The following is a 23,604-nucleotide window of genomic DNA, read 5'->3' on the forward strand; positions in this document are numbered from 1 at the left end:
ATAGAAAGCTACTCCAAGTAATATTTAATCTATTGAATCTTAAAATTAAGAATAACTCTTTTCTCATTTAAGTAAAGTTGTGTCAAAAAAGTCAAAGTCCGTGTATAGCAACGGAGAATATATAATCTCATTTACACAACATAATGAGTCAGGTCATTGATGAATAACATTTCCATTAAAATTCCAAATGCATTTGCTTATTGCAATCCTTCATTCATATTATTTATATGATTCAAACACATTTTTAATGTTGATGTTGTATCAGTTGCATGGTCATGGATTTATTTTAGTTATTTATTCCATTCATGGTTCCCACATAAGGGAAATCGGATTCAGAATATGATATCCAACTTCTACTAATCCTCTATTTCACATTTCACAACCTCAATAGTTGATTCATCCAACTTGGTGCCCATTTTTGTGACCTTCCTGTTTAACTTAAAGAAATTGAGTATAGGTGTAAAAAACAACTCATTTTTTACTAACATTGAAGATAGTTTAAAGCTTTCACAGTCTCTCTCTTAAAGTATAATTTTATGGGATTTTGAATATTAGAAGAAAATTAAGGGAATAAGTTGATCAATTGTAGGGGTTAATATGCAAAATACAAATAGCTTTGTTATTAAAGTTAATAACTTTATTTAAGTGATTTAGAGGGATTTAACACAAACATAGTGAAAATACAGGTAGGTGTTGTATAATTTGCTAAAAGAATTCGTCGTAGTTGGAGAGTTTTATGACTCAAACTTTTTCACATAATCAAAATTTAAATACTAGTTCTTTTTTTTAAAAATTTCTTTTGTACATATTTTAAATACTAGTCTATTAGTGAGGAAAGTCTGCGCAAGTTGAAGCTCCAAGTCAATATCGATTGCGAAGTTTAACAAAAGGGATATGATATGATTTTAAAATCATTTAATATTTTAGAGATAAAATTACGGTTTAAGGTTTTATTTTAGAATTTATATGCATAGAAAAATAGCATTAGATGGAGTTTTGCCTGCGATTTCTGATTGTATTTTAGAAAATCGGGGTTTTATTTGTCAAATAGAAATAGTGAGAAATGACACACACAAAAAAAAAGATTTTGTCGGCAGAATGAGTTTAAATCTTATAAATGAATTTTCGAAGTAATTTCAAAATATTTTATAATAGCTTTTTCTTTAACATTAATTTTGTACGTTGTTGTAAAATAAATAAACTTTATCAAAATCCAAAATGATGCATACTTTATTTTGGTAGAAATATATGGTTACTTTTAGTGTTTAGTGTTATCAGAGAAAGTAAAATTTTTGTGTGATAGCTAATAAATAGTAATTGAATGATTAAAATTTCTTTGAATACAGGGATCAGACCTTACAGAATAGGCGTGCGAGAAATTATAATTTATTTAGTGTAAAGTGTGAGAGTAGTGGGTATGAATGGGTTAATGAAGGTTTTGTGAAAGTGCAAAGAAAGAAAAAATGGAAAGTGGCTTTAATGGAGGGGGCCATCCATAAGCACAAACATTAAGCATTAAGCATTAAGCAAAGATTAGAGTGAAATTATTCGATGAGATAAGGGAGGTTGAGAAAGCAAAGAAAGGATTACTGAGTGGTAGGGTAGCATGCCCTTGTCAACTCATGGTCCACACATCACATATGGGCGTAGAGTAATGCTTTTATGTGAATATGAAAAAGAACTATTTAAAAGGGGATTCGGTATTATTCTCCTTTGATTGATGGCAGATTTTGATTTTGAAGGGTTCAAAATCTCTCTCTCTCTCTCTCTCTCATTTTCAACCATCTTTGAAAAAAGAAAGAAAAAGGGGCATTAGATATGGTGGTTAAAAGAGAAAATGCACCCTGCCCATAGTAACATCAAGAGGTTGTAGTGGTATTTTACACGTTACATAGAACCCCTAAACAGGAAGGGAAAGCCACAATTCATATCTCATCCCTCAGAAAATGACCAAAAACAGGACTTGGAAAAATACTACTAAGGATAGACAATGAAATGAAAGTGCTGTTTGAGGAATTTGATGTCAAACCAACCCAACAAGTAACCTTTGCAAACAAAGAAAATCCCATTAATTGAGAATTAAAGATAAGGATATGACCCCAATAAATAGTAATCAATAATAATTATTAATAAAAATAAAATAAAGACCCTTATTAAGGGGTTAAGAGTCAAGAACCTGTTTAGTTTACACTACAGCCAGTAAAAAAAAATTAAAAATAAAACCCCATTTTCACTAGCAAAAGCCACAAAACCCTTTTCTCTCTTTCTCCTCTCTCTCTATCTCTCTATCTCTCTTCCCTTTTCTTCTTTCCTTCATTCTTACGGAGGAAAACCATGAGCTATTGAGCTAACCCTCTCTTCCCTTAACGCCGTAACGGACATTACTAAAGGCACCGTCACAAAACACCACGTGCGAGTCACGTGTCATCATAAAGCCCTTTCTTTATGGCTTTGGACAATCCTTCCAATCCCAACTCCGTTGACGGCGAGCCAGACGGAGCGGGTAACGGCGCTCCACCGTCTTCCGCCGTAGACGGCGACGACGGGAGGCCGGCGGCGCGGCTGCCACGGTGGACGAGGCAGGAGATCCTCGTTCTGATTCAAGGGAAGAGCGACGCGGAGAGCCGGTTCAAGCCGGGTCGTGGGGGCGGTTCGGCGTTCGGTTCGAGCGAGCCGAAATGGGCGTTGGTGTCTTCGTATTGCAAGAAGCACGGGGTGAACCGGGAACCGGTTCAGTGCCGGAAGCGGTGGAGCAACCTCGCCGGCGATTATAAGAAGATCAAGGAGTGGGAATCTCAGGCGAGGGACGAAACGGAGTCGTTTTGGCTTATGAGGAACGATTTGAGAAGGGAGAGGAAATTGCCCGGTTATTTCGATAGGGAAGTCTATGATATTCTCGATTCGCCGTCTACGGCGCCTCCGCCGCCGGTAGAAGCTCCGTCGACGGTGGTCGATGAGGAGGTGCACCTGTATGATAGTAATCGGAGGGTTGGTGGTGAAGATGGGCTCTTCTCGGATTGTGAGAAGGACGAGGTTTTGGGCACTGCTAAGGATGTTCCTGCTCCTGTTCCTATCTCAGGTTCGTTTCTAAGTTGAATTTTGGATACCCTTTGTGATTTTATGAACTCCTATTATCCTGTTGTTGTTTTTATTTTTTCCACTTTTCTTTTATTTTTTTGTCAAGAATGATTGCATTATAGAAAAAATTAGGTAGGATATGTTGTAAAATGAATAGAAGGTAGAAATTTGTCTTATGGCTTGTTTATGTGTAGAGAAAATCTATAGAAGTTCCGGTTAGAAGAGTATATGGGTTGGTCAATTACTAGAGGAAGGAGACTGAGGAAATCTTGAAATCATTGAGAAAGATTTAGAGGTCAAAGTTAAGCATTATGGTATAGTTTAATATATTTAGCTGATATTTTTTGTTGTTGTTGTTATTGTTGTTATCCCGTTTTTTTGGTATATACTAATGTTGTGTTGTCTCTCGTGAAGTTGGCAAGTGTCTAGGTATATTACTGCCATTCATGGCTTTGAGGACACTTTTTAGTGAATTTTGAAATACTAATTTTTAGTGATTTTTTTCTTTATTTTATTATTTGATTCTGGCAATGATGTCTTGTTGTACAGTTGGAAGCTTTGGGGGCAAGGTACTGGGATTCCTATGTGGCACTCTTTAATTCTTTCTTTTTTCCTTGATATTCTTTTCCTTGTTTACAGAGAAGCAATATCAACTGCACCTCCAAGGCTGCGAAGGGGAAGGCAATGCTCAAGGTAATAGAGTTCTTATTCTTAATGCATCTGATGATAGATGGAAAACCACGTGTCTAGTGTTAAGATTAGAATTTAACACTGCCATCGTGCTCATTTGAGAGTTGAAACCTTATATTTGTTTCCTATATGGATTATTGTTCTGTTCTGGAGACAGCTTTGATATTTTTCCCTGAAACTTAAGGCCCATTGTCATCTGAGCGGACCAAGATGATGTTGTAGGTCCTAACCCAAGTGCCTATGTTAGTTAAAGGGCATCCAATGTCAATGACAAGATGGCCAAACAAAAATATGGAAGCTACTTCTGTGTCCTTTCTTTGTCTTCAAAATATGTGAATTCGGTGATTATAGAAAGCAAGTTAAAACTCATTGGCGACAACTTGCTACCTTGTCCATTATTTTGTGTGTTTGTTTCCCATTGTTTCTGTTGCTGCTGCTGATTCCTGTCGCAGCTGCATTCTAATTAAGTGCGTACAAGTGAAGTTAATTAGTTACTCATTTCTGCGTTAGTTTCTGCTTTTACATTTGGAATTTCAGTAATGCCAGGATACAGTTTTTCTTCTTCATTCCTTTATTACCCATACTTGTACCATGTAGCTTTTGCTGGAACCCAAATCTAATGTTTTATATCTAATTTGTCTACTCTAATACAAACAAAAATGATGCGTTATCTGAATGAAAATGGTAATAGGCTTGAAATAAACCACCTTATTTTAACTTTTGGAATCAGGAATTGAAACTATTGTTTACTTAAAACTATCTTGAAAGCTGAGATATAAATCATGTATCCGTAGTCTCTACAAAATGAATTCGATTGAAGTTACATGTGAATGATGTCTACTCGTATATTTGCCTCAGTAATGCTGCTTATACATGCATTTTCAAATTTCTGGGAAAGTCATTGAATTGCACTTTAGGTCTCATTGTCACTTTTTCTTTAATATTTCACACCCTATACCTACCCATATAGCATAAGCTACTATCTTTCACAATTCATGTCTCAAAAAGAAAGTTATTCTCTATTAGTATATGTCAAGCTGTTTCGTAGGCACAAACTTTTGAGCCTTAGCTAGGGTGTAGCTTCATATAATAGGTATAGGAATAGGATCAAAAGGTTCTGGTTTGACAATCACAGTGTCAAGGAGTTAACTGATGACATTAATTCTTTTAAATTCAATTTGTCTTGACGTTCTTTAATTCCTTAGGTGGTACCAATGAGAAACAGCCAGCCTCAAATCCAGAAATGGGTTCTACCTCTCAAGGGGGACAGAAGAGGAAGCGATGTGCAACCGATGGAGAAGAGGAAATTTTACAAAGTCAATTAATTGATGTCTTAGAAAAGAATGGCAAAATGCTACGTGATCAACTTGAAGCTCAGAACATGAATTTCCAGTTGGATCGCCAGCAGCAGAAAGACACTGCAAGTACCATAGTTGCTGTACTTGATAAGCTTGCAGATGCTCTAGGGAGAATTGCTGATAAATTGTAGAGCAAGAGGGATCAGAATAGAATAGTGTACATAACAGTTGGGAGTTCAGAATAGTGGTTCCCATAATTTATCTCAGGATAGCTTCTAGTAGATGAATGTCACACCAGTACCCACTTTTTTATCTTCTGTCTTCTTAGTGCCACTTTTTTGGTGGGTTATTACTGCCACTATAGCATTTTATACACAAATTTGGAAGTTACTGCATTTATTTATTCTCTTCTTTCATTGAGGTATATGAATCTTTCCTAGGTCAATAATAGCGGTTGTACAGAAGATATTACTAATTAAGGTACATTTTTATAGTGGTCTCTCTTTGCGTGCTCTTGCAATATTTTGCTTCTCTTGTACAAGTAATCTTTCCACACATTTATACGTAATTTTTTTGTATTGGGTTATCAATACTATTGTGAAAAGAAGTCTTGTTCATCGGATCAACCCGTTTAACTTTTCCATGTATTAAAGTGCTATACTTACAGCACCAAAGGCAAAAAGTGGTACAGACCCGATTAACCTTAGGTTAAATTGTTTTGGTCCAATATTTTGGTAGATTCATGGCTTTAATTAAGTTGATGTGGTTCTTTTAAATCATTAAAAAAAGGATTGCTCTTTTCTACCTGTCTGTCACCTGTATATATTATCTTAGATGATATTACTAATTAAGATGAATTTATATTAATTGTCTTTCATTGCGTGTTCTTACAATATTTTGCTTCTCTAGTACATCGTCATCCTTTTACAAAATTATGGACTTTCTTTTTCAGGCTTAGCTGTTCATTTGTTATTTAAGATTGGGCACGCATTTTAGAGCAAATGAATTCCTTATTAACAGTCTTGACTGTTAGGCATCAAGCTATATTTAATAAATATTTTTATATCAATATTCATTTCTTAGAAAAATCCTTGTAAATATTAATTTGATTCTTAAAAAACTCACTAAATAATCTTTTAACCTTACTTTCATTTGACACGTTAGCTTTGTTTAATTAAGTGCACACGTATAATGTTAAAGTGCACATGTATAACTTATTAGTATTTTTTTTAACTCTAATAAAATCTCATTTAATCCTTGAAAAAATTACTCAACCTAGTCTTTATAAAAGAAAAAAAAATAATGCTCCAATGTGTTCTCCTTCTTTCTTTATTATCACTTTTTTTTAATTAATATCATTAGGCTCTAAAACCTCGCTAGCAGCTCCATTAGGTACAACAATTTTGCTTTCTGTGCACCCTCAACGACTACTTCCATGGCATTTGGTGCTTTTTATTTACCTATGCAAAGCACATTAGCAACAACACACTTCGTTTCCTCGTCCATCTCATTACAAAGGCACGATGATTTTTTCCTTTCACTTGTTTCCAATGCTATGAGAGAGTCCTTTGGAACTAATTTGTTAACTAATTTGAAGTCTTTTCCTTTTTAAAGGTTAGGCATGAAATATCGCTCCGATTCCATGTGGTTGCTTGATGACAAGGTACGTTTATCAAGTGGCCACAGAATAATTTATGTTTCAAGAGTTTGAGTTCATAATCTTAGTAAATTAAATTTCTTATATGGCTTGTGTTTCAGAGAAAGATAAAATGCTTTGACAATGAATGCTTTTGAATTTTGTATGGCACTGGTAGTGAGTTATAAGAAATATTTGATCATGTTTTTAATATTCAATGATTGAATTTGCATGTTTCTGTAGGATATTTAGATTTCCCTTGGGATTTTAAACCAAATTTCTAATATTAAACAATGAAAAATAAATTTTTGTATGGAAAAATTATTGATCATATAAATTGTTTTAGATATTAATGCGTAGCAAGAGATTGATGATAACATGAATTCCTTGTACAATATTGATTATAGACTCACAATGTTCTGATAATCTTCTGAATATGATGTTTTTGTAAAAAATACTTAAAAATAAAGTCAATAAACATTTGGTTAGAATAAGGAACTTTTAGAAATAACATACATGTGTCAATGGATTTCATTTATATATATATATATATATATATATATATATATATATATATATATATATATAATTTGTTGTTATGCATATTTGACGCTATAACTATTTAGATATAGAAAAGTATCCAATGTTTATATGATATTAATGATGTGTCCATAAAATTAATAATATATTAGAATTGTTAAAATTGTCAGATAATAAAAAAGTACATGTGTAATAGTTAATACTTAGAATTATAACTATATTTAAAGTGATCTTAAATAATAATTTACTTGAAATTCATAGGTGATTTATGACTAAAGTAAAAATTATTACAACGTAATAATAGTGAGTTCAATGAAAAAACTACTTCACAATGATTCCCATCAAGTTTAGATAGTGGTAAAATAATTTGATTAAAGTCAAATAATTGACTTTGCATAAAATATTTATTAAAATGACTATTTATTATTATTATTATTATTTTTTAAAGACATTTTATGCCATGCAAATTGTAAAATGCTATTTCAACAAATTTTTTTATATTATAATTCACACATAACTTTAAGTAAAAGTAAACTTAAGTAAACAGTAAAATGAAAGCAATTTTAAAAGGAAAACATATTCAAATAATTTGCAAGGGTTAATTAATTAACATACAATTATAACTAAAGATAAACTTAACATATTTATAGATAAGATAAAGGTAAATTTAATCTACAAGTGGACAAGTCAAATAATTTATATATTTTTTTAACTAAAACAATACGTGAAGAAAATCAATAAGAAACAAAGTAGAGACTAAAGAAAAGGTTTAAAAAATAGTAAGTATATAGATAGATACAAGGGTGTAGAAGCAAAAGTGTAGAATTCCCAAAATAGGGATAAAAAATAACAGAAAATGGTGGAAAATTGAATTAAAAAAGAAGAATATTATTGAAGAGCATGCGAGGGTGTATTGGGGGGAGGGAGAGTGGGCCCCAATCGCGGTCGAGAAAATGGAGGGAAACTGAGGTTAGGCCCACAAACCATCCCTTACACACAAAAGAATTATTGACACACGTTCCGCTGTAGCGCGTGAAGCAACAAAAGCCATGAAACAAGGTGTTCTTGCTGGTTTGGTAAGGTGTAAGTTGATACAAGATTAGATTACAATACTAACGCCGTTCTCTCCTCTCTTCTCGTACGACAGCGTACAACGTTGTTTTTTTCCTTATCTTTAACTCGTAGTAAAAAAGAATAACAAAGCAATTTTCATTTTTGGTTTGGGAGAAGAAAATAAAAACGAATATGCGATGCTAATAATTACTTGGGCATTATAATATTATGATTAAGATATAAAAAAGATAAAAAAGAAAAAGAAGGGGGGCAAGAAAGGGAAAGGTGCATGAAAAGGAACTCAATGGGTGACTTTAATCTAAGTGAGTGTCTGTTACACACATGGGATTCCAGAATTTTGGTTTCATTAGTGAAAATTTTCGTTAAACAATTCCCAATATACTTTTACTTTCTTTCTTTCTTTCCCTTCACTACTTCACTTGATTTTCATGAGAAGAAAAAAAGAAGCAGCAATAACACCAACTCACTCCCACACGCCCATCAAAATCAAATCATATGCTACCTCGAACTCCAAGGTTGTCTCTGTGCTGTGCTAGGGTTTGAGTTTGGGGATGCAAATGGTCGTTTTAGTGTTGGAGAGTTGGATTCCTAGATCGAGCATTGATGATGCATTAATGCTAAACCTTACCTACTCTTAGACCGACATCAACACAAATAAACACGCCAATCCTAGGTTCGAATCCAAAATGCAATTCGCTAAGCTCGATGACTCTCCTATGTTCCGCAAACAGGTTACTCGCTCTTCCTCTTTTTTTCTCGCGAAACTTGTATTTTATTTTATTTTATTTTTATATTGCAGTAATTTAACTTCGATGCTGTGTTGTGTGTGTATATGCAACGCCCGTTCATAGGGTAGGGTGTGCGACTGATGTGTTGTTAGTTGTAGAGGGTTTCGTTCATCTTTGACCTTGATCGAGTGGTGTTAGTGTTTGTTAGGTAACATACTAGAAAGTGAAGGCTCGATTTCATGCATGAATGGAATGTGAATATTCTGAAATCTGAATGTTCGTGTCAAGCTTTTTGCTCAATCAATTCCTACAAAAAGGAAAGAAGTGGATCCCTTTATTGGCTTCTCTGTTTTCTAGCAATAGGTTATGTGCTACTGTTTCCCTTCATAGATTTTTGGTCTGTAGTACTGCCGCACATAGGGAAGAGAAATGTTAGAATCTCGAAGTGAATGCGGATGAGTTAAATCTGCAGTTTGTTGGTCTTTGAGGTTATTCGAAGATGTAAGGATGGTTGGCACTTGGCAGACTTGATCAGGGGTGCCCAGAGAGGCATCGAGGGTGAGATTTAGGTCATCACTTGTTACCCCATTACTAGCTGGGGTAAGAGGACTTAACCCCTAAACAGGGGAGAAATGTTACTCCAAGAAAGTTTTCCCATCCTTTACTGATAGACCAGACACGTCTAAATTCATCTAATTTTGCTCCCTGAAAAACACACTCCCTTGCTACCTGCAAACCTAACTTACCCTTATGCTAAACTTATATAGATTGTTTAGTGCATTGCTCCATTAGGTTACTTCTCCAACTTAACAATCTATTCCCTGTTACTATGCTAAGTCATATTGGTATTTTGATATCAAACAATCCATTCTTCCCTATTATTGGAAGTTGATGTCAATCTTGTAATGATATATTCTGTTCTTGTAAAGCATCCAATTATCTTTTGAAGATTCCGAAATATAATGCATTGCTTGTTGGTTGAGTGATATGATAACTGGAATTCCCTGTACAATCAGAAATTTACTGCTTCTTTTTGAGATTGTTTGTTAGTGGTGGTTAGAGCTAGTATGTGTGATCATTGGTCATTGTGCTGTCCCACATTTATAAAAAATGTTTGTCTTATCACTTCTTTACATAATTTATTTTAGAAGTTTGTGCAATGACGATTGATAGATCCTTTCTTAACCAATTTGATGTATCCTAATATTGTTTCTCCTCAAATTCTTTGTTGAACAGATACAATGCATGGAGGAAAGTGCTGAATCTTTAAGAGAGAGAAGTCTAAAATTTTATAAAGGATGTAGAAAATACACGTATGTAGTTCTCTGGATCTTATCATTATCAACTTCAATTGATAAACAGCCATGAACCGTGGAGAGCATTCCCAATTGCTCACATAATATCTCTTATCATAACATGTTGAATATTGATTTTGAAGATGCTAGATATGAATTACTTTTATAGACTCTATTTGTTTACCATTGTACTTTCCAGTGAAGGACTTGGGGAGGCATATGATGGAGACATTGCATTTGCAAGTGCACTAGAAACTTTTGGTGGTGGGCATAATGACCCAATCAGTGTGGCTTTTGGAGGTATGCCTTCTTTTTACATCATTCTTTCAGTGGTTGATGAAAGGTTCTCTGTTCCTCTCGTAGTTGATATTAATCTATTCTTAATGTCTTTCTCAATGTTTTCATTTTTAGCACCCCAGATAAGTTGTCAATCGTTAAAAATTATGGCTTTTAATGGTTGACTATGTTACCATTTCATCCTGACAATTTCAATTCCCATTGAGATAATTTACGTGCAATTTTTCTCTATAACTTTAAGTGACGATGCATGGGACTAACTGACTTCAAAATTCAATTTTAAGACTGTATATTATCTTTGATTCTAAAAATCTAAATGATAATGAAGTATTTCTGATTGATTTCTACCTTCACTCCAGGCCCTGTTATGACCAAATTCACCATAGCCTTAAGAGAAATCGGGACATACAAGGAAGTCCTTAGATCCCAGGTAAAATATTATGTTGTAAGTGCTTTTTCATATTTTCCTAGTTGTTATGGACTCCCACTGATTCATTTTAAAAGAGCAAAATGTAAAAGGGAGGAGTTTTGACTCCAATCTATCTGTAATCTTATTTATCTTTATGAGTCTCTTCCTTTCCAAAAAAGGAAAAAGTAGAGTTATTAAATAGATGTAGTGTCAACATGATATGTAAAACTGTCAAAAGCTTACAACTTAGAAGCTGATTCCCATTACAACCTTTAGCAGTTCGCTATTTGGAAGTATCATCCTGGCTTTTTTGCTTTTTTGTTTGCCCATCAGTTCTTGTGACACAATGCTGCTACACTGTTAACTTGATTGCTTTCATCCTTTCAGGTTGAGCATATGTTAAATGACAGATTGCTTCAGTTTGTCAACATTGATTTGCAAGAGGTCAAGGTACTGTTTTTCTTTTTCCTATTTTTGCCAAAGCAAAAATCACTTAATATTTTTCTGTTACCCTCAGTTGGATGTGTACAAAACTGATGTGGGAACTGAGAGAATTTTTCTAATGAGTTTGTATATATGTAAAATGATAGGTTCTTTTGAGTGACTTCGCTCTATTTAGAATCTGCTTTGATCTTAATTGGTTTTTGTTTCTTTGTTTAGCTACTGGGGTATTTTTCGAAATTTTATATCATACGAGTGCTTTAGTATACATTTGTTCTAGATTAAATACTTAAAAAATGGACAGATGTCACTCCTGTTAAAGCTTGTCAAATATTTGGTTCTTTTAACTAAACAGCTGTTGCGCCTTTTTCTATATTTTTATTTGAATTTTTAAATTTTAGTTTTTTAAGATAGTTTAGTCACATGCAGAAAAGACCTTTGAAGGCACTAGTAAGGAGAATAGAGTGCATGTCTTTTAGTCTTGTAAAAAGGGATCAAGAAAGACCTAATACAACCTTAGACAAAGTTATTAAAAGAGATATTTTGATTAATCAGATTTTTCAAAATTTAATTTTTGACTGAGTTCAATGGCATCATGTGATTCATGTAGTTGACCTCATCTAGTAGGATAAGACTTAGTTGTTGTTGTTGTTTTAAATTTAAGTTCTTTCATTTTTTTCCTTCGTTGTGCAAGTGTAGCTTCTATAATGTTGCCATACAGCAGGATCCTACATATGAGCTGAATTTCTATCTCAACTCTCAATATTAGGGTTGCATTTTCCATGTCATGTTTTCATAAGTGTGATTATTGGAAACATTTTAAACTTTATAGCTTAAATATGGTTTTATTTTGGTAATTCAGACTTTGAACATCACCTAACAATGAGGATAGTTGATGTTTACTTTTTTACCATTAGAATTTCTGAGAGTAAATTATGCACTTAATTTCTGTTCTAAGGGATCCTCTCTTAATGCAGGAAGCACGAAAACGCTTTGACAAGGCTAGCCTTATTTATGACCAGGTGCATTCCGAATCACAAATTATTCTTATTTTCCCATGTAGTGGTATATTCCTCCTGCTTTGAAAATATGGATGCTAAGTGTACTGCTTATGATAATAATTCATTCAAGTAGAATGAAATTAATGGATACACAATGGATTTAACAATTTGAATCAACTACCTTAGATACCAAAGCTCAGGGTCTGTGCTTAAAAGGCAGAAGTAAAGAAAGTGCCTGGCAACATATATTTTTCAAAACCTTGTTTGTGTTGTGGCAACAAGATTAGAAGCTGAAAATTCAAATTCCTCTGTAATAATTGCCAAATTTTCTATTCTTGCAGACTCGGGAAAGGTTTCTGTCACTGAGGAAAGGCACAAAAACTGATGTAGCTACTGCACTAGAAGAGGTACATTTTTGTGCTGTACATGTTAGTTCAGCATAGATTTATACTGGTACATACAATATTTTAAACCTTCAAATATTTTGGAAATGTTTCAGGAGCTTCATAGTGCAAGATCTACATTTGAGCAAGCTCGGTTTAATCTGGTTAGCAAATTTATTTGATCAGATGTGCATGAATAATTACTGTTACCATGTCACATTTTCACAAATAAACTGGAGTCTATTGTTTAGGTTACTGCCTTGTCAAATGTTGAAGCAAAGAAGAGATTTGAATTTTTAGAAGCAGTCAGTGGCACCATGGATGCACATCTTCGTTACTTCAAACAGGTATAAACATTACTTAATTATTCTTTCCCACATTCCTTGTCTCAACATGCTTATCTTCAATTTATTTCACTTGTAGGGTTATGAATTGTTGCACCAAATGGAGCCATATATTAATCAGGTTTGGAATCAACTTTGTCTTTACAACCCCACTTTTAGCTTTATGGAAGTACATGCCCTTGATAAAATATTTATCAAGTGGTACATTGAGGGTGATTATTTGGCAATTGAACCGGAGTGAAAATAAAATTGATTCACTCCAGGCTAGTTATTTTGCAGGTCTTGACTTACGCTCAGCAATCAAGAGAAAGGTCCAATTATGAACAAGCAGCACTAAATGAAAGAATGCAAGAGTACAAACGGCAGATTGATCGGGAGAGTAGGTGGGCTTCAAATGGTTCTAATGGATCTCCTAATGGAGATGGTATACAAGCCATCGGTAGAAGTTCACATAAGATGATAGAGGCAGTTATGCAATCTGCTGCAAAGGGAAAGGTTGAATAGAGGCCTGGAATTGTTGATTGAAGTAACTAATTATTACTTTCTCCCAGTGGTTCACTTTTATATTTTCTTGTCTTTTTGTCATATTTAGGTTCAAACTATTCGACAAGGTTATCTCTCAAAGCGTTCCTCAAACTTAAGGGGGGACTGGAAAAGGAGGTTTTTTGTTCTTGATAGCCGGGGAATGCTGTATTACTACCGTAAACAGTGCAGCAAATCATCTGTAAGAAGTGTAATGTGAAAAATTATGACAGACTTTTTAATCTAAAATACTTCTTCACAACAAATTTCACCTCATATTATTATGGTCATTTATCATGCATAGGGGTCTAGCAGTCAACATTCTGGCCAGAGGAATAGCTCTGAGCTTGGTTCTGGACTTTTAAGTCGATGGCTATCTTCTCATCATCATGGTGGAGTACATGATGAGAAATCTGTTGCTCATCACACTGTGAACCTGCTTACATCAACTATCAAAGTAGATGCTGACCAATCAGATTTGAGGTTTTGCTTCCGAATCATTTCACCAACAAAGAACTACACTTTGCAGGTTACTTGATATGATTTTTCTATTTTTTTAATTCATACATGGATGGTGATTAAGGCTTTATAGTTTCATTCCTTAATTATGCTTGTCAGTGCAGGCAGAGAGTGCTTTGGACCAAATGGATTGGATTGAAAAAATCACTGGTGTTATTGCCTCATTACTGAGTTCTCAGATTCCTGAAAGGGTAACGTCAAAGAACTTTTGCTGATCTTATAGCAAGATTTAAGTCAATTTGATTCACGTTGCCCATTTTTATTAGATGTTGCCTGCAAGCCCAATGGGAAGTGGTCATAATAGGTCTACCAGTGAGAGTAGTTCTTTTGAAAGTTCAGATTTCGATCACTCTGCTGTTGAAGAATGTGCAGCTGATAGAAGTCTTGCATCTGCGCATTTGGAGCGCCCCTCAAGAAGTTTGCAACAGCAGCGATCCTGTACTAAAAGTGAGAAGCCAATTGATGTGTTGCGAAGAGTTTGTGGGAATGATAAATGTGCTGATTGTGGTGCACCTGAACCTGACTGGGCATCACTAAATCTTGGTGTTCTTGTTTGCATTGAGTGTTCTGGTGTACATCGTAACCTTGGTGTGCACATTTCAAAGGTAGACCATTCAAGTGCTCTCTTATGATTCTTGTTTATGTTATATCGACAAATCAGTTGTTTACTTTTGAATATCATTTATAAGGATGCTTGAGAATGGGTATGGTGTAAAAGGAAGAGGAATTGATATAAATTGTATAATTTAAAACAGTTGATTGTCCTCATGAAATATCTATTGTTGAAGAGCTGTTATTGGCCTGGTTGATAATTCTTAGAGAATCCAGTATTGCCTAACAGAATTCTTTGTTGGATATACAGAGGTCATGGAGAGTTCTTTGGTTTGGTTTTGTTTTCCTAAAAAATATGTTTTACTTCTATCTTGTCCTGTTAGGAGGGTTTTGATTCTCTTGTTCTTTCTTTTCTCATCTGATAAGCTCTTATTTTATATAAAAGAAATGCCTTTGAAATTTAACTTTTATAATAAACTACACACAAATGTTTATTGATGATGTTTTTTTAAGTGCAACCTGCAGCATAAATGCCTTTTTTATATAGTAACTTAGAGGCTAAGATTGTGATGAAGATTGCTATTGAAGGCAATTTTTAGAAGTTTGGGTGCTATTTATAATAGAAAGTGATGAATTTTACTTGGTATTTATTGGAGAAGATAAGCTTCTTTCAAAATGTATGAGCATTTGAATTGGGTAATTGTAGAGAACTCTTCTGATTTCATGTAGGAATTTGCTTGTATATTCGTAATTTAATAACCAAAACATCTTGTTAGAGTATTTCTGCTATATTCTTAGCTTTCTCACTCGTGTATTTTTATCTTTAATTAGTCACAGGTCTCTGTTAGTCATTCAGTTTATGATTGTAACAGCTGTACCATCTCATCTCTATATAAATGAGATATCTCTGTATTAAGAATCTAACAGTTATAAACACATTCAGTTACTTTAATAGATTGAACATCTAGCTCTTTTTTCTCAATTATTACAGGTCAGATCTCTTACATTGGATGTTAAAGTGTGGGAACCTTCTGTGATAAGTTTATTTCAGTCTCTAGGGAATACTTTTGCCAACTCAGTCTGGGAGGAATTATTGCAATCGAGAAGTGCCTTTCAGGTTGATCTTGTCCCTCCAGGGTAAAGAATCCCCATTACTTTATCTATGCATTGAATTGATTATATTTACTATTACTATCATTTGACCAAGCATTGCTGATATTCTCTTCTGTTAATTGTAAAGCTTAAGCAAGTCCGATAAACCACTGATGTTCTTCATCACCAAACCTTGTCAATCTGATTCTCTATCTGTGAAGGAAAAGTTCATCCATGCAAAGGTATGGCTATACCTGCTTGTACACTTTCAGCTATTTCTAACAGAGTGAGATGTTCTTTTAGTTTGTTTTTTTTTTTTTAATAACTGAATGGATGAGTTTTAGTGAAAATGAGGAAGGAGGGGGGCAGTTGTAGGTTTTGTTGATATTGGGTTAGTTTAAAGTACTGTTGTCACAAAACAGGTCCAGATGAGAGTTTAGACTGAGGAAGCTGAAGAAGAAAAGAGTGTAGGATTCACACTTAGAATTCCTCAGGATTCACACTTATAATCATTCATTTGTATTCACCAAAAAGCTTAAGCTGTTGGGATAATTGGTTCATGACAAAACCTAATACTTCCTTTTTCGATTGCTTCCCCTCATTTTCAATTTTTTCTCAAAGCTATGGTATTTGCTACAGAATATGGCTTCTCTCTGCCATAGTATTTTCCAATACATCATGTGTCTTGTTCTGTTGCTGTTGATGGTATGTATGGAAGTCTACTTGGAGAATGTCCGTCGAAGTTGATATTTTCATTAGGCATGAGTGAGTACTGGTGTAGGTATACCACTTATCAGAATGATTGCATTTTATGATATTATTATGTGAATTGATCTATTCATCAGTTGATTGATATTTTGAAGAAAAATATATGACTGATTATTTATGTTTCTTGTTAGAGGACTAGTTTGAGTGAGTACCCTGTATTTGACTTGAGTCTTTGCGTAACAATTATTGTTGCAGCATCACTTATTTATTTGCATTCTGGTCTGTATGCTCGAACACCTGGGGATGTATTCACTATGTTAACTATACTTCTGTATTTACTTTTTAAAACTGTTGAGCCTTTTAATCTACCTTCTAATTGCTGTAACTCAGTCTCCATGAACCTTTTTTTTTTCATGGCAGTATGCAGAGAAGCTTTTTGTTCGCAAGCCGAAAGACAGTCAATACCGTCTCTTGGTGGCACAGCAGATCTGGGAGGCTGTTCGTGCTAATGACAAAAAAGCTGTATACCGCTACATTGTTAATTCTGACGTAGACGTTAATGTTGTTTATGAGCAAATGTGCAGCAGCTCCTTAACCCTTGCCAAAGTAATGTTATTACAAGAGCAGACAAGCCATGATCAAAGCTCTACTTTAGCAGGGAACACATTGGACTGGTCCTCGAGTAAAGAAGGTCAGGTCATGGACAATCTAGATGGGTCCACCCTACTTCACCTGGCTTCTGAAACTGCAGATATTGGCATGGTGGAGCTCCTCCTACAGTATGGTGCAAATGTCAATGCAACTGATTTGAGAGGCCAAACACCACTACACCGCTGTATTCTCAAAGGCAGATCTACATTTGCGAGATTATTGCTTTCAAGGTAAGGCTGATGTAACTCTGTTTATATGATGGCTTATTCTGGTTCCTTAAACAATTTATCTGGTTAGCTTCAATTGTATGATGTCATTTATGTGATCATTCCAGGTATTAATGGGCTATTTGCTGATTCATTTATTCTTTGACTTGTGTACTTTGTGTTCATGGTTCATGGTTCATTGAATACTGCTGAAATCTTTTAAAATGCAGGGGAGCGGATCCTCGAGCTGTGGATGATCAGGGAAGAACCCCTATTGAGCTTGCTGCTGAGTCAAATGCTGAAGACAGAGGAGTCCATGCTCCACTGACTGATTCTAATGGATGACAATGATAGGCAAAATCTCTGGATCTCCAAGTATATTACATATATAAGAAATGAAAGATTGGATTATGTAAATTTGTATTTCATAAATTGAAAAGCTGGTTTTTTTGGAAGTAAATGCCACTAGTGTGAAGGATCAAGGGAGAGTGGTAGGTTGAAATGCCTGCCCCTTAGTCATCTTGTGCAAAATAGTGCTAAGATTTGTAATGTAAAATGGCCACATTGGTCTAAGTTAAGAGTTATGCTGTACTGGTGGCGCCCAGCCAGCACTTTGTAATATGATGTTTGTGTATTTTTGTTTACTTCTTTTGAGGTGAAGCTGCGATGAATTAGGCTAGGGATTTATGTTGTATGTTGTGTACATTGGTTTATTTTTGTGAAGGTGTTGTGGCTGTTATTCACTTTTCTGTATTTTGGGATTAGTTGGTGGGACATGTGCTGAGGATATGACATGTCCCAGTTCTCAAATGTTCATATTTTTATGTTGATAAAAGAAAAAAGTATTTTCAAAAGCAAAAGGGTAAACAAAATTACCCTCCACTCCCAAGAAAATGGAAAATAGAATTTTTGAAATCGTAATAGAGTTCCAATCTTGAAAAGACAGAGTGGGGCATCATGTTCAAGGAAGGCACAAGAATTTCTTGGTCAATTGAATCAAAGTGTAAAGCATAGCAGTCCATTTCACCCTTCAATTTGCAATTGTAATTGGAGAATCGGGTAGAAATGTACATAGATTTTTTGTATCCAAATGGTAAAGGACCACCATTACTACACAAATAAAGCAATTTTGACAAGAAAAGCAAAGCCAATTATGTAATTAGCGAGTATAGCACGTAAAGTCAGGATATTTTTAAAGCTTAATGGGAATTTTCACTGCTTCACATAAGCATTTTAATTTTATAATGATAAAAGAAACCGTAAGGCTTAATCTATTGGGTTATAGTGGACAACGCTCACCTTGATTTAACCCAATCTATCAACTAAAACTCAGCATTTGTCACGGGCTACCGCAACATAATTATTGGTATTAGTGACAGAGTAACAACTAACATCACCTGAAGAGGGCCCTCTTCAATTGGGTTATGACATGTGATGAGACCACAACAAAGAGTAAAGATACATTTTAATCGTTCAAATATACAAGTGATATTAACTTTTTAATAACAAAAAATTAATGTTAACTTGACTCACTAGCATCGATTGAACATTTAGATATTATTGGGATGCATGCATAAAACGTAGTCTGGGACTGGTGTAGAATACTCTCAGGGAAAATGACTCCATGGTTTGGCGTGTTTTATAAGGTAGACATTTTGGTACGCAAGTTTGATTAACTATTAATTAAACTTATTTAAACAGTCAGTGGTCATTTTCTCATAATTTTATTCTCTCGCATGGACCCGTTTTTAAAAGAATAAGTTTATGACTAATGGGTCAAAGCATACAATACCTTGGCTATATAGTTGACTATCAATAAGATAGCACTGGCCGATGAAGAAAAATAAGACACCACTGGCCAATGAGCGACTGTGATATTCATGTGAAAGTGATAGTTGTACCTAGTATGTGAAAATTTTAATGTAAGGGCCTATTTGTTTGAGTAAAAATTTTAATTATTCACTTTCTAATAAAAAATTCATTCTAATAAAAATATATAATTTAGATTAGTTTATGCACGTTATACTTAATGGCTCAAAATAAAATTATCAAAATTAATTTTACCTAACTTTAAACTAAATAAACACTACATTACTTATTTATTTTTGGTCAAAGATAACTGAATTAAAGTCTCAAGGCGATAGACTAATGACACATCAAACTACGGAGAGAAACCATCTCCAACAGAACAATTTTATAATACTTCAACAAATAAATATTACAAACATAATATACTTGTTTAAAACACATAAATAAGATATCAAACAAGAAAATTAAGCAAACAAAACCTATTTTCTACCTAAAGCTAACTTTCGCTTTGAAAAAACAAGCGATTAGCTACAAAATTTCATCTTTTTCTGTATTTTTTTTATTATATCTTCACTCAATTGATTTTACTGGCAAAGCAAACTTATTTTAAATATGAAAAGTGAGAAATGTTAAAAAAAACACACACTAGGGGTAGTTCGGCACAGGAGCATAACGAGGTCTACCAACAAGACTTCAAGAGAAAGTTAAATAGAATGTTCACTAACAACAGAGGTAGATAGATGAAGAAAGGAAGGAGATAGACCGACCCTATGGGCTACATACTTGTGATTATCTGTAAATACTTGACGTAAATTCCAATTAAAAATCTAGCTACTTATCATTACTCATTTCAAAATGCCTTGGAACTTAATAATTGAATTCGCTTTTAATCAATACAACACTAATTCAACTACACTACCCTATTCTATATCACATTAATATAATAATCTAAAAATATACATAGAATTATTCCACGAGAAAACTCGGAAGTAAAAATCTGATAAGGTCATTCCTAATCCTAGCAACTTCCACCTATCACTTTGAAAAAAAAAGAAAGAAACAAAGAAAAGATAAGATAGAAAGAGGGAAAAGGAAAAGCATGCAATATATATATATATATATATATATAATTGTATATAATGTAGTAATGTAAAAGCAATTATTCGATATAAAAGAAAGGACGTATACTAATACAAGAAGTAACTTTACTAATCACACGCCAAACATAATAACACAAAACTAGAGTTGTTAATCACTCACTTAAGCACATCACAAATTCCCATGCACCTTAATTTAACGGCTAAGATGAAGCTTGAGGGATCAGACGGTTGATATGCAATTTACATTCCCCCTTCTCACGGATTTCGATGTTTCGCTTTCGGACCAAATGTGGACCCCACATCGTACTGTGTCCTCAGTGCTGCCTACTCACAAAGGCGGGAACCAGTTTTTGTCGCAGAGGTATGGCCCTTTGTTGTCATGAGATGAGAGAGAGAGAGAGTTTAGAGCGAGAAACAAGAGACAATCACTGAATCACTCTCTCGCTATACATGCTGTGTGTGACTCTGCCACTGTGTGTGTAAGCACCCAAATCCAATGACATTGCAGTTTCTGAGGAGAGTTTTGTGTTTGTTGTAGTTGCAGGTGGTGGTGTTGGTTATGGTTTCTTCACCATATGCTAATGCTCCCTTCAATTTATGTCCAACTTTTTGACTTTCTGTTTGGTTTTCGAGGAAAAAGAAAGGAATTTGTTAATGGGTCTCGTTGCTTTTGTTAGTCCCTGCTGGCACCTGGGAATAGTGGGGTTTTTTTATTGGTTTTTCTTTTGAAAGTTCAAATTCTTGTTCTGATTCGTGTAAAGGTGGAAAATTTATGGGTGGTGATAAGAGGGAAAAGATGGGATTCTGTAGAAAATGATAACGGTTACAACATATGTTATTGCTTTTTTATGATGGCTTTCTTGTGAAGATTTTGGGTTTGAATAGGTTGGGGAACATGCTTATGCTTATGCTTATGCTTATGCTTGCACTCTTTTTAAGCCATTTCAGAATCAAGTATAAAAGCTTCTTGGTCTTGGGGATTGCTTTGTTTCCAAGTGTTGTGCTGAGGGGATTTTGAGCATCTGAGTGAGTAATTCATGCCTCATTCTGGAGCTTCTGATATTGATTTCTGGTTGTGGCTTTGTTTGTTGTGTTTTAATGTTTCGGAAAAGGCACACTTCTTCTCTTGCAAAGGAATTGTTGGCATTCCAGCCACTTTTTCTTCTGTTCTTGTTCAGCTTGCACCATAACACTGTGCAATGTCAAGGAAGGTTGAGTAAACATGTATCTTCAGAGCCTCCCTCACCACCTCGGCCATCACCGCCATCATCAGGATCCAAAGATGACCCTACAAAGATCATTGTGAGCGTGGTTTTAGGAGCAGTCACTGGACTAGTGTGTTCTGTTCTCTTTGCACTTGTGGTTCGTTGTGTTGTTCAGTATCTGAACCGCACACCAATCCTCAAGGGTCCTGTCATATTCTCCCCCAAAATTGCCCCCAAGACACTCCAATCGGCTTTGGCAAAAGAAAACCATTTGCTTGGTTCGAGTTCTAATGGAAAATACTACAAAACTGTTCTTGACAATGGACTCACAATTGCAGTCAAAAGGCTAACACCCTTTGAGAGCAATTCCCCAGAGGCTAAGAGAAAATCAGTGAAGAGGCAGATACAGACAGAGTTAGAGCTTCTTGCTAGCCTTAGACATAGGAACTTGATGAGTTTGAGGGCATATGTTCGTGAACCTGATGGGTTCTCATTGGTTTATGATTATGTGTCCACTGGGAGTCTAGCAGATGTGATGAATAGAGTTAGGGAGAATGAGTTGCCTTTTGGTTGGGAAGTTAGGCTAAGGATTGCTGTTGGTGTGGTGAAGGGTCTTCAGTATCTTCATTTCACTTGTGTGCCTCAGATTTTGCACTACAACTTGAAGCCCACAAATGTGATGTTGGATGCTGAGTTTGAACCAAGATTGGCAGATTTTGGATTGGCTAAACTCCTTCCCAACTTGAATAGAGGAACATCTGTCAACACCCCTCCTGAATGTTTCCATAGTTGCAGGTAAGACAAATCAACGGATTTGCATCATACTCATTCACTGGTATTTTTTTCTTTTTTTACACCTAAAGGTAAACCTTTTTCAAGTCTCCATGTCTCGTTGGGGGCTTTTTTCTTTTGGATCACCCTAATCAAATATTCTTCCTGTGAAACGTAATCATTATTCTGTATTTTCATGTTGTCACTTGCAAATTGAAATTAGTATTATATAATGCAAACTTTGCATAACCGATATTTATTTTCTTAACTACCTATTACTTCCTGGTTTCGTCCAAATGAATATTACTTCCCAATTTAACTTGCATTTCTGTTTTGTTTTTCATTGTTGTATGGCCCTGGATGCATCAATATCAATAGTAACGACAACAAAAAGATTGCTTGATGCATTGCATACATGGTTAGGATGTTTGTTGATTCCATTCCTGTCTTGTATGTGAAATTTGATGGTATTCTGATTCAATGGTGTGTTTTGCAATTTCAGCAGGTACACTGACAAAAGTGACATCTTCAGTTTTGGCATGATACTAGGTATTTTGCTAACGGGTAAGGACCCTACAGATCCATTTTTTGGAGAAGCAGCCAGTGGAGGAAGCTTGGGATGTTGGCTGAGGCATTTGCAGCAAGCTGGTGAGGCACGCGAAGCTCTAGATAAGAGCATGTTAGGGGGAGAATTGGAGGAAGATGAGATGCTAATGGCTGTTAGGATTGCTGCTGCATGCCTATCTGATATGCCTGCAGATAGGCCTTCCAGTGATGAACTTGTTCACATGCTAACGCAACTGCACAGTTTTTGAACCAAACCTTGATGATTTTTCGGTTTCTAGAGATTTTTTTTTTCATTTTCCCTTTTCTGTAATAAGATGATAGGGGTATTTGGTTGGCCATGATTCTGGTGTAATTGATTGTTTTGCATGATCTTAGTTTTCATGGTGTGGTTTCTATTTTCTCTATTCTATTTCCTTTTCTTTTGGCTGATTTTGCAGATTCTGTGATTGTTTTTTAGGTCACACTAATATATTATGTTTGTAAATGACTAGTGATGTTAACAAGTATTTTCATGCCCTGTACTGTTGCTGTTGTATCCTAGAGGAACATGCCATTAACGTTGTTGACAAACAGCGTGAAAATTTCTTTCAACTTGTAATGTTGAACTAAAAATATTTTTTTAACCACAAGATTTGAATGCATAAACTGAAGGGCATTTTATGCCAACTAAGAAGCATTTACCAAAGGG

General features: G+C 34.8%; 3 protein-coding genes across 6 annotated transcripts; all 3 read left to right on the forward strand.

The window, feature by feature from the left end:
- The first annotated feature begins 2,271 nt into the window (after window positions 1–2,271).
- On the forward strand, window positions 2,272–5,583 carry LOC113862942 (trihelix transcription factor ASR3-like). Of its 2 annotated transcripts, XM_027496257.1 has the most exons (4): window positions 2,272–3,079; window positions 3,628–3,647; window positions 3,718–3,771; window positions 4,974–5,561. In XM_027496257.1, the coding sequence occupies exons 1-4, from the start codon at window positions 2,446–2,448 to the stop codon at window positions 5,091–5,093; spliced, it is 828 nt and encodes a 275-aa protein (XP_027352058.1). In that variant the 5' UTR covers window positions 2,272–2,445; the 3' UTR covers window positions 5,094–5,561. The 2 variants fall into 2 exon arrangements, with proteins under 2 accessions (XP_027352058.1, XP_027352057.1); XM_027496256.1 differs by lacking the exon at window positions 3,628–3,647 and having other exon boundaries at window positions 4,974–5,583.
- A 2,980-nt stretch (window positions 5,584–8,563) lies between these two features.
- On the forward strand, window positions 8,564–18,311 carry LOC113861065 (ADP-ribosylation factor GTPase-activating protein AGD3). 3 transcript variants are annotated; one of them, XM_027493669.1, is made up of 19 exons: window positions 8,564–9,047; window positions 10,281–10,357; window positions 10,539–10,639; window positions 10,996–11,066; window positions 11,433–11,495; window positions 12,464–12,508; window positions 12,829–12,894; window positions 12,987–13,034; window positions 13,122–13,217; window positions 13,294–13,335; window positions 13,494–13,709; window positions 13,807–13,938; window positions 14,041–14,265; window positions 14,360–14,446; window positions 14,522–14,860; window positions 15,799–15,944; window positions 16,048–16,141; window positions 17,028–17,488; window positions 17,695–18,311. In XM_027493669.1, exons 1-19 carry the CDS (start codon window positions 9,003–9,005, stop codon window positions 17,807–17,809), a joined length of 2,469 nt encoding a protein of 822 aa, XP_027349470.1. In that variant the 5' UTR covers window positions 8,564–9,002; the 3' UTR covers window positions 17,810–18,311. The 3 variants fall into 3 exon arrangements, with proteins under 3 accessions (XP_027349470.1, XP_027349469.1, XP_027349471.1); XM_027493668.1 differs by having other exon boundaries at window positions 8,645–9,047; window positions 10,996–11,081; window positions 17,695–18,192; XM_027493670.1 differs by lacking the exon at window positions 13,294–13,335 and having other exon boundaries at window positions 8,645–9,047; window positions 10,996–11,081; window positions 13,512–13,709; window positions 17,695–18,192.
- A 2,410-nt stretch (window positions 18,312–20,721) lies between these two features.
- On the forward strand, window positions 20,722–23,537 carry LOC113861066 (inactive leucine-rich repeat receptor-like protein kinase CORYNE). The gene is made up of 2 exons (XM_027493671.1): window positions 20,722–22,373; window positions 22,852–23,537. The coding sequence occupies exons 1-2, from the start codon at window positions 21,472–21,474 to the stop codon at window positions 23,162–23,164; spliced, it is 1,215 nt and encodes a 404-aa protein (XP_027349472.1). The 5' UTR covers window positions 20,722–21,471; the 3' UTR covers window positions 23,165–23,537.
- The last annotated feature ends 67 nt before the right edge of the window (window positions 23,538–23,604 follow it).

Source organism: Abrus precatorius, unplaced genomic scaffold, assembly GCF_003935025.1.
Source record: "Abrus precatorius isolate BTA unplaced genomic scaffold, Abrus_2018 Scaffold3, whole genome shotgun sequence".
NCBI classification, from domain to species: Eukaryota; Viridiplantae; Streptophyta; class Magnoliopsida; order Fabales; family Fabaceae; genus Abrus; species Abrus precatorius.

Coding starts and splice junctions, on each gene's coding strand:
- LOC113862942 (XM_027496256.1), top strand. CDS start 2,446: ATGGCTTTGGACAATCCTTCCAATCCCAACTCCGTTGACGGCGAGCCA. Junction 3,080..3,717: donor TGCTCCTGTTCCTATCTCAG/GTTCGTTTCTAA, acceptor CCTTGTTTACAG/AGAAGCAATATCAACTGCAC. Junction 3,772..4,973: donor AGGGGAAGGCAATGCTCAAG/GTAATAGAGTTC, acceptor TTAATTCCTTAG/GTGGTACCAATGAGAAACAG.
- LOC113861065 (XM_027493668.1), top strand. CDS start 9,003: ATGCAATTCGCTAAGCTCGATGACTCTCCTATGTTCCGCAAACAG. Junction 11,496..12,463: donor TTGATTTGCAAGAGGTCAAG/GTACTGTTTTTC, acceptor CTCTTAATGCAG/GAAGCACGAAAACGCTTTGA. Junction 14,447..14,521: donor GTTCTCAGATTCCTGAAAGG/GTAACGTCAAAG, acceptor CATTTTTATTAG/ATGTTGCCTGCAAGCCCAAT.
- LOC113861066 (XM_027493671.1), top strand. CDS start 21,472: ATGTTTCGGAAAAGGCACACTTCTTCTCTTGCAAAGGAATTGTTGGCA. Junction 22,374..22,851: donor GAATGTTTCCATAGTTGCAG/GTAAGACAAATC, acceptor TTGCAATTTCAG/CAGGTACACTGACAAAAGTG.